The sequence below is a fragment of the Malaya genurostris genome, chromosome 2 (genome assembly GCF_030247185.1).
Source record: "Malaya genurostris strain Urasoe2022 chromosome 2, Malgen_1.1, whole genome shotgun sequence".
Classification (NCBI taxonomy): domain Eukaryota; kingdom Metazoa; phylum Arthropoda; class Insecta; order Diptera; family Culicidae; genus Malaya; species Malaya genurostris.
In genome coordinates, this window is record NC_080571.1 from 211,134,783 (window position 1) to 211,145,715 (window position 10,933).

Consider the following 10,933-nt stretch of genomic DNA (forward strand, 5'->3'; position numbering starts at 1 on the left):
ATACCATTTGGGAGTTTATTGGAAGCACCTCTACCGCGTCGCATTGGCAGCGCTGGATTTGAGGGATAATTTTGTTGTGGCAGTTATCGGTGGTGCGTACCTAAACTTTTGCGCACGGTTTGTCACATGTCGCCAATTAGTGCTGGTTTGCGGTGGTGGTCCTGAAAGTAGGATATTAACAAGCGAATCAAGAATTTGATGTATCTTATTGATACTTTCCTGTTGACAGTATTAGATTTGTGGCAAATTGAAAACGTCGTAATATTGAATCTTTATTTTGAAATTCATGCTTTAGAGACGGCAAAACACAATTAGTGGAAGCGTTACAACTTCTGTAACAGCATGAACAAATCGAAAGAAATGGAGGTGATTCCACTGTACTGATTGAACCAGTCGGTGCAGTCTGAAGCTATTTTTGCAGCAAATATCTGACATATACTTACGACAGTACATTTTTATCTAGACGTAAGAGAAATTTATCAATTCAAATAAAAATAATTTCTCAAAAGAATAATAGATGAATTGGGTACAAAACAGATGAACAGAAAAAAACAAGAGATGAATTGGGTGTCCCGGGTAGGCAGTTCAATGCATAGGGCACTGGTCTTACAAACTAGTTGTATGTTCGAGCCCCGACCTGGAAGGATTCGTAGTGTCAGTAGTCTGTTGTAACAGAAGGTAAAATTCCACCACAGAAATGTAATGCCAAGGCTTTGCTTTTTGGGTACAAAACACGATTTGACACAAAATAACACATTCAGTTGAAGTTAGCTTGAGAAAGTATCAGGTGTACAACTTTGCTTCCGCCGTTTTCCGATAGGTGGCTGTACCGGCTGAGGCTGGTCAAAATACATAGATGATAATGCCTTTGAAGTGAGTGTGTACAGTGCCTAACGAATTGTCATCGCCGTTTCAGTGACAGTTGTTCTTGTTTTCGTATTATTCACGATCGAAAATGTCTGTTTATGTGCCCAATTCTCGCCATTTGCGGGAAGTTTTACTTTTCTGTTATAATTCGAAAAAAAATGCAGCTGAAGCGCATCGAATGCTCTCAGAAACTTACGGTGATGCTGCTCTGAGTAAAAGAACGTGTCGGGAGTGGTTTCAACGTTTTAAAAATGGTGATTTGGATGTCGAAGACAAACATGGTGGTGGAAGAGAAAAAACCTTCAAAGATGAACAACTAGAAGCATTGCTTGATGAAGATTCGTGCCAAACCCAAAAGAGCTTGCCGAATCGTTGGTAGTGAGTCAGCAAGCTATTTCAAAACGTCTCAAGACCCTGGGCATAATTCAGAGAGAAGGAAACTGGGTGCCGTACGAGTTGAAACCGAGGGACATCGAGTGCATGTGAGCAACTGCTTCAAAAACAAAATCGTAAGGGCTTTTATACATCGAATCGTAACTGGTGATGAAAAGTGGGTAAACGATAATCCTAAACGCAGAAAATCATGGGGTAAGCCCGGGCATACTATTTCGTCGGAGGCAAAACCGAATATTCACGGCCTCAAGGTTATGATTTGTATTTGGTGGGATCAGCTCGGTGTGATTTACTACGAGCTCTTAAAACCGGGTGAAACCATCACAGGAGATCGTTACCGAACGCAACTGATGCGCCTTAGTCGCGCGCTAAAAGAAAAGCGGCCACAATATCAAGAGCGACATGACAAAGTCATCCTCCAACACGACAATGCTTGGCCTCACGTCGCAAAAGTGGTCAAAAAGTACCTGGAAACGCTGAAATGGGAAGTCTTACCCGACACGCCGTATTCCTCAGATGTCGCCCCTTCTGACTTCCTCCTATTCCGTTCGGTGGCACACGTTACTGTCAGAGCTACCCAAAATCGCAATTCCTCTCAGTCTTTTGCTACACTGAAAAAAAGAATTGCGTATGAATGATCTTTGGAAATAACTTTGCGTCTGGTGGATTATTTTATCCGATTCTTGTAAGAATAATTATTTTGCAGGTCGACACCAAAATCGCAACTGTCACAGCAATTGAAAGATTCTCAGTTCTAGCAAATTTTAAATTTTCGGTTTCTCCAAAGAAATTTTATTACTAGTTTTATGATACGAATTAAAACGCAGAATTGAGCTTTGTTTGGAGTCCATGTCGTTTTGAATCGAGTGTTGGAATAAACTCGTAGCGTTTTTCGAAAAATGACGTTAGCCAACTACTGCTAGTCGTTCATACAAAAGTAAACATTCTAGATAAATAAAGTAAAATAAATAAATATACTAATGTAGTGCATCTTTGTCAGTTAATAACGATGTACAATACTTTGAATAACGGTACTGTAATTATCTACTCACACTGAAACCGGAAACTTTGCTGAAAAACACTAGGAATTCAAATTTTGTTTCCGTTTCGTCTTCGACTCATCAGTGCATAGCAGTTCAAATTAAACTGCTTAATGCAATACTCGGCAGTTTAATTTGAACCAACCGCTAAGCAGACGTAAAGTTTTTGCTATTTGCAGAACACTTTTTGTTTAGCACCGAAGTGCCATGTCTAAATTGACGTACCGAACGAAGACGGATTTTCGACTTTAACTGGCTGATTCAGGTTTGGTCATTCAGGAGTTAGTTTAATTTTGTGCTTAAGGCACATAACCGTTTTCAATTTTGTTTACGTTTCATCTTCGACTGATCTGTGCATAGTAGTTCAAATTGAACTGTCGAGTTTTGCATTAAGCAGTTGAATTTGAACTGCTATGCACTGACGAGTCGAAGACGAAACGTAAACAAAATTAAAAACGGTTATGTGCCCCTGAATGGTCATTCAGATTGATTCGGCTAGATAACAAAAGTATGCTTCAGCGCTTTCGACAACATTTTTCAAACCGAATATATATTGAAAATAATACATTTGAACTGTGCTATTTATCGGTTGCGTCACTTACACGATTATATTTCCTGGGCCGAAATAGTTACTCATATAATCATCGAATTTGATCAAATTTGATAATTTAATAGTTAAGCTTGTTGAAATCGGTTGAACCATCTTCGAGAAAAGTAAGCGTATAAGAACAAAAGTGCGATTTGTCGCTTACATCGCTTCAACGATCATATCCCCGTAACCGGAAGTATCAGCTATTTGATCTTCGAACTTGATTCACAATCCAGTAGTAGCTTTCAAATGAACCTAAGCTGAGCGTAAAGAATAAATATTTGAAAAGTACACACATAGACATTCCTTGATCTCGTCGAGCTGAGTCGAATGATATATAATTTTAAAGATCTCCAAGGTTTCGGGTTTTCCAGCTATTCTATTACCTTTCTATAGAGAAAAGCAATATATTTACCATCCCAACAACGTTATTTCGTTTTTTTGTGAAATGTTAGATAGGATCCTCTGAAATGTTCATGTTGAATCGACAGCGTGTGAAAACATCCAATATTTCTACTGCCGGGTTATGAAAAAATCAACCGAAACCATTGATTATTTAAGGGTTATCTTATGTTTGTGGTTAGGGCACATAACCGTTATTACTTTTCTTTACGTTCCGTCTTAGACTCGTCAGTGCATAACTGTTTATGCTGAACTACTATGCCACCTAGCTGTCCAACATAAACCGCTAGGCAGACGTAAAGTTAATACCTGAATACTTGAATAGGCCAGTACAAGCAGTAAACAACCGGCACGTTGATAAAGACGTGGCACTTGGGTTCAAAATAAAAGATATATGTTTTGAGAACAGCATTAACTTAACGTCTGCTTAGCGGTTTATGTTGGTCTGCTAGGTGGCATAACAGCATAAACTGTTATGCCCTGATGACTCTAAGACGAAACGTACAGATTACTTTTCAGTTGATAGGGTCAAGACAAGAAACAACAATTGCTATGTTGCAGTGTTTCGATTGATAATTGTCGAATACGAATACGTTCTAACCAGTCACGTACCCAGAGGGGGGCCCGAGGGGCCCTGGCCCCTCCCGAAATCAAAAACAGATGTATAATTTTTTAGAAGGTCTCAGGCATGTCTTACAGAAATAACAAAACTGTAAACCTAAAGAAATGTAATACAATATCAGTTCCAGTGGAAAAGTTTAAATTGTCTGTTAAAAACACTCGTAAAAGGCACACCGAGAATTAAGTACATCAGCAATCTTCAGTAACATTATTTTTTTTATCTTTGGGCCCCTCCCGAAACGAAATCCTGGGTACGGGCCTGGTTCTAACCTTAAGGTTATTCAGCCGTGAAGCTCTTTTTTTCCATATTTTCATAACATGTGAAGTGCTACTCAGCAAGCGCGTGAGGTTTCGATAAAATAAACAAATGATAGTCGGAAGGAGCTCTTTCTGAAGAGTATAATTGTGTGAGTGGGCAAAATTTCCTATCTGAATACAGAAATTATGTTTTTTATTACTTTGCTGGGTGTGTGTGAGGGTGTTGCCTTGTGGCAAAATCATTTTCTTACGTCTTGTAGAGCGTTCTGGTGATTTTTCAAGTAAATCTCGATTCAATTTCATCATGTACTGTCGGAGGTGATTGATATTTCCATTATTAGTTAGTACAAGATATCTTTTTGATCCTACCAAATACACAGCATCGATTCCTTCCCGAAGCGATTAAGTTTTGCAGTTTTCATGGTTGGCTAGGGTCGATTTTTGGCGCTTGAGATCCTTAAAGTATTGAATGTTGCATGCCGAGAAAGCAAGTTCTCACCTTTCCTATTCAGCTCACGAGGATCTCATTTTTCTATCCTGAATATTGCCCAGGACGTACAGACGAACTAACCTCTTGGCCATTTGATTTTGAGTATGGGTGTTGTCATCGACAATCTTTTCAATTCGGCATACTTAATTTTTTTTTGGTGGACCTGTGCGTTCTTTGTCCTTCACGCTGAGATCCCCACTTATAAATCGTTTAAACCTACGATCACCAGTTGCAACCGGTGGAGCATGTTCCCCGAAAACTTCAACAAGAATTCGATGAGATTTAACAGCATTTTTTTTACAAAATTATGTAATGAATCAACACTTCAACATCAAACCTCCAAAACTGCGCACGGGCCTGCTTGGGAGCAACGTGAAACATGATTTTTAATACTGTTGTTTGAAATTGTTTCTCGTTTTTGGCAACATAATCGTTCGAATATGACACATGTATTAGAAAGATAATAGTATTTTCGAATTCAAAACAATTTTATATTTATATTGATTTAAACTGCTTACAGCAATAATTGCTGGAAGAACTTAACTTCTTGCTCCCATATACCATTCGGAGTTCGTCGAGATCAGCAAATATGTCTGTGACAAATCATTTCACTTAATTTTCTCGAAGATGGCTGAATCTATTTTTTCAAACTTACGCTAGTGATATTTTTGGATATATAAGTAATATGAGAAAGCTTCATTACACCACTGGGTGGAGACGCTCTGAGCAAAAATTAATAATGAAAAACTTGTTATGAAAAGGAAAGAAAGTCATGAACAACTCACCGTTTTAAATTTGCATATTCCGAGAACATCATATTAACAAGATATCAAAGACATCATATTAACAAGATAGTCAGCTCTCCCATTCCCCGAACAAATCATTGGCAACATCCTTTTTTGAAAGTATGACACCCTCAGGTGAGTCTGCATCGAATCTCGTACATAGAAGTAGGGGAGAGAAATGTCACATTCGTGCGCGCCTAAATAGCAGCACTACGCACCCATATAATTGACATGATATGTTGAATGTGATGCCGTGCGATGGCGTTGCTAAATTGAAAATTGATTTCGCTCCAAGCTGACAGAGTCTGCATATTCAAAATTCGTTACATGTCACCACTGTTTTTTGACGTTTTGTATTGCGGTAAGGATTGATTGTATTCATCATTATAAAGTGGGTATGTTTTGCCACCAATTAATGTCATTCTGTTAAAAAAAATTTTCGAAGCACGTTTTCATGAATTTTCGTGGTAATATGACAACTACAAAAAATATTTACTCCAAAGCAGCTTTAAGTTCCACAATTATTGAAAACAACTTTCCAACTGTTTAAAACAGAGATGCCATTTATACAGATTTATCTGTATTATACAGATTTTTACATACGCATACAGATTTAATACAGAGTACAGATTTTATACAGTTTTTCTAAATTTTATACAGATTTATACAGATGTTACAAAAAGTAAGAAAAAAATTAAACTATTCCGCCTGAGCTATCTATTAGTTTCTATTTCTTCGCGTTTCGTCTTTGGCTTTTCAATGCTTAAAGTAGCTTAACTGAACTGCCATCTCGCGCCTATCAGTTCAAATTATACCGCTAAGCATACACAAAGTTTGCACCATTCATGCAACCCTCAAATAATATTACACAAGTGCCATATTATTGCTGAAGACTCAGGCGTAAACGAGTGACGGCTTATATTGGCCGTCGCAAAATGTGAACATTTAAGGGTTATGTTGGTTTGTGAAAAAGCGCATATTTTGTTTCTATTTCTTCGCGTTTCGCCTTCGATGAGTCAGTGCTTAGAGCATTTCACAGTTTTTGCAGAGACCAACAAAACCCCTAAATGTATCTATTAGTATTTGATTGCAGTGACGAGATAAAAATTTATTAATTAACGGACAAATAACACATTGAAATGGAGATCTTTCATGCAGATGATGAGAGCTAAAATACATTTATAATTTGGAACCAATTTGAACTGATATTCTAGTCATGACATAATGAAACTTTGTCAGTCTGAGAGTTGTATGACTTGACTTGACGTTGAATATTGGGCGTTGGGTTCCAAGTCAACTTATGAAGTCAACATTTTCAGACTATTTAATTTCGTCAATGAATTCTGAGCGCGGCAATGACTTACGAAAATGTGAAGAATGAATGCTCAATAAATCTGTTATTATTTGATTGTAGAAATTTCATTTTATTAGTGAATACAAATAAATACAGATTTTCTGGAGTTCATTCATCGTCGTAGTCTGCGTTATCACCCCTTTTTAAGATTACCTTCCGCCAGAACAAACTATGGATTCAATTAACCATTTATTAGTATGTGTCGTTTGTTCGTTAACATTTATAATGTCTTCGATTTTCATGTATCTCGAAATGTAATCAATCGTCAATGTAATCGTCCCGGGTTGGTGGTTCAATGCATAGGACGCTGGTCTTACAAGCCAGTTGTTGTATGTTCGAACCCCGACCTGGAAGGATTCTTAGTGTCAGTAGGATCCATAGTACTAGCCATGCAATGATTCTGTACACTAAGAATCGGATGCGAAGTCTGTTGAAACAGAAAGGCCAAATTCCACAAAAGGAATGTAATGCCAGGACTTTGCTTTGCGAAATGTAATGTAGTTTTAAAATCAAAGATTGGTACAAAGATGAGGAGGTTTTATGCCTGCTGGAAACAGAGGCTTAAACAATTTCAACTCCAGCGGGCTTTTCCCTGCTCCACATACATGCATACATACATTATTGTATTTCCGTTCAACCCCCACTCCGTCTCTCCAGCATCTCCATTGGAAACTAACTCGATTCGCTCGCCGAAATTAACACGGTCGTCTCTTCTTCTTTCTCTCTCGATGCTGATTCTAAACCCGTCGTTTTTTCTGCCTTCCACCATCTTTTTGGATACTAATTAGATCTTCCTACCGATTCTAACACAATTGCTAGCCCACGCTCGTCTACCACCTTCTCCACCAACCCTTGTATACTATTCCCACTTTTTTCTACTCTCTCACCTTTTAAGCAAGAGTACTATTACTGCCATGTAAGGCTTGGTGTCATCAACTAGTTATAGGGTTATAGATTTAGTTTTAATTGTTAATTTCAATTGTTAGTGTTAAATCCAAATGTATCTGTTGGATCATTGTAATCTGTTGATACAAATAATGAGAAGGTTTTATACCTGCTGGAGAGAGAGATTACCAAATTTCATCTCCATCGGGCTTTTCCCTGCTCCAAAATAAAAAAAAGTTGATCGACTTAATCGAGTGCCAAAGGGCCATTGTATCGATTCCTGCCAATTCGTTTGAAGAAGATATAATAAAATTCAAGTTCTCAAAAGTTCCGCGTGTACTTTTAAGCAGCAAGGAAGTGAATGTTTTAAAAAATTGTGGAACTTTTGGTTTCTTGGGGCATTTGTTTAATAAAAAAATAAAATTCAAGAAGCTCAAGCTTAGCATTTGTTAAATACGTTTTGACAAATATATCACTATTGACACAATTTTTGACGAATAGTTTAACATCTTTACAAATGTATGTTTGATGATAGTATCGTTTTGAAAGAACCTAGAAAGCATTTGTATCTACATCTATTTTGTATATTCTACCGTTACAGACAAACTCAAAATTCTCTCAACTGTAGGAAGTAAACAGATGAATGTTTTTACAAACGTGCGCCCTGGCTCTCCCATCGTACATTAGATTTTTCGTTTTATTATTATCATCGTTCAGCATACAATGACTGCAAAGAAGGATAAAGACTACAAGGGGCACAAACACGGAAGCGGTGAGTTTAATATAGAAAAAATGAATGCTGTCAAGTTTGCTAATCCAGTACAATCGATTTAAACAGAACTCAGTGCAACAGCCTTATCTTCAAAGTTAGACGGTCACCTTCAAAACGGTAACTCATCCGCAAGCATCATCACATCTCAGGACCCGCTCAAGCGCACAAACAAACCACTCATGGAGAAACGCAGACGAGCACGCATCAATCAAAGTCTTGCCATCCTTAAAGCGCTCATACTGGAATCAACGGTGAAGACCAAAACCGGCGATGGCCAAACAAAACATTCCAAGCTGGAGAAAGCCGATATCCTGGAGTTAACCGTGCGACATTTTCAACGTCATCGAAATCTGGACAATCCTGCTGTGGATAAGTATCGTGCAGGATACACAGATTGTGCTAGGGAAGTGGCCAGATATTTAGCAACTCCAGAGCCACCTCCATTACCCAGTGTACCGACTCTGACCGATGCCGGTTCGAAAGCGCGATTATTACGTCACCTAGATAACTGTATTGCTGAAATTGATACTGAGATTTGCCCAAACATTCTACCCAATGGCAAAGTTTCGGATGTTACCAAAGTCGAGAACATTTATGAGAATCATAATGTGTTGAAAAAAACAAAAGACATACTGGATTACAGTGGACAAGATTCAAATCCGTTGGACTTCAGTAAAACCAATCGAGAGATCGGAAGATCACCATTTGCCTACCGAAGCCCAACAGCGGATCTTGCACTACTGACACCAACACCTAAAGTAGTAAGTATTGTAGCATGCAGCATTGGAAATTAATCTGTTATAACCGTATTGTTTGTAGCATAATCAGGATGAAAACAATAATCGTGGAAGCCACAGAAAAAGCTTACACTCCCCTCAACCTATGGTACCTCATCATCTAGATGATGCAGGTCATGGAACTGATTTAGTTGCACAACCAGGAACCAGTTCGAGTCTTTCACCGTTCTCTAGTCACGTATCTTTAAATAAAATGATCATGAACCAACAACAAAAACTCATCGATATGTCGAGTTTGAAGAGGATGGATCCGGCATCCATCAAACAAGAACCAGGTACTTTACCGAATGGCTTCACCTCTAATTCTCCTGCTATACCATCCCCAACGCCATCAACTGGAAATATGGAATCGGATAAGGAGATCTCCAATGTAAGCAATCGAATATGTTTCAAAGATTTCGATGCATTATAAAAATTTTGTTTCTTTCCAGCACTCGGAACATGTTCCTGCACTACCCTACCCTCCGCAAGTACGAATAAACGAGAGTCAAATGGCACTGCTGATTCCGGACCACTATATCCAACTGGCAACTGCTCTCGGTTTGAATACCCAGCCGATGATAGAACATCCGAACGCCCATTCTGCAACGGATTTTGAAACATTGATCGAACAAAACCGACGACAGTCGGCCCTGCATGAGAAAATGACGGCCGACATACTTGCAAATCTTCACACACTTCCGGAGAACGTCGACGAAAACTACTGGGAATTGTATAAGAAATCTCTGGGAATTCCCGACTCTATCAGCAAAATGACCCTAGAAGACGTTCGAGCATTAATGGCAAGATCGACTCACAAAACATCCACTCCACCTCCAGCAGTCAGTAAAATGGAGGTCGACGAGATGATAGAGAGAAAACCGGATCCGGTTGCCGATATCGAAGATGCAGAAAATGATTTGTCCAACCACAGTGTTAAAAAAGAATTAATTCACGGCAGTCCAATTGCTTCTACCTCGCGCGATACGCTGGAAGAGAAGCATAGACAGCATACGGAACCAGCTGTAGCTCCTGGAAATTCATATGAAAACATATCCTCCAATGAGGAAACTTCACATGAACATCATAACGACGGATCTAGCGATGACAGCATGTGGCGACCTTGGTAGAGTGCAAATTAAACGGTAGTAAATTGTAAATATAATCTTAATATGTGCAATATTTTGACAAGTCGACTTAGCATGTAGAGACGCGGCAACCTCAAAGCTTTACACACCCTTAATCATCGGTATCATACTTAAATCATAGAACACGCGAGTCGATTACATGCTATATTGTAGACGTGTGCCAATTCGTAACATGCATAACATTTCCACCAGTGGCATAGAAGAGTGTGAATAGCCATGCTTGTAGGATCTCCAACATTGCTTTTAGAAAACTCATTTGATTCATACCATAAGCTTCGATTACAATTAACATGTAGAAGACTTCAAAGAAGATATTAAAACAAACGAGAACAGTGTAATCTTGAATTAAACTCTACACGTCACCAAACCAAAAACCGCAAACGTTCACATCAATTTAAAATTGATATAGGTTCACAAATATTGTTGTTTAATGTGTCAGAAATAGTACCTTCAGCGGCTAACGATTGAAAATACTATAAACATAAACACAGCAATTCTTCGCAAAGCGCTAAATGGTCGAGTGAAAAATAAAAGCATGCGGAAAAATGTTGAA

At 38.5% G+C, this 10,933-nt stretch overlaps 1 protein-coding gene across 1 annotated transcript in view; it reads left to right on the forward strand.

Annotated features, from left to right (window-relative positions):
* The window catches only part of LOC131427359 (uncharacterized), a 38,273-nt gene extending 27,340 nt beyond the window's left edge, over positions 1-10,933 (forward strand). Inside the window, exons 2-5 of the mRNA XM_058590479.1 lie at positions 8,286-8,456; positions 8,523-9,217; positions 9,276-9,623; positions 9,685-10,933. Of these exons, the coding sequence (XP_058446462.1) occupies positions 8,408-8,456; positions 8,523-9,217; positions 9,276-9,623; positions 9,685-10,362 (1,770 nt within the window). The 5' untranslated portion in view covers positions 8,286-8,407 and the 3' untranslated portion in view covers positions 10,363-10,933. The remainder of the gene's footprint in view (positions 1-8,285; positions 8,457-8,522; positions 9,218-9,275; positions 9,624-9,684) is intronic.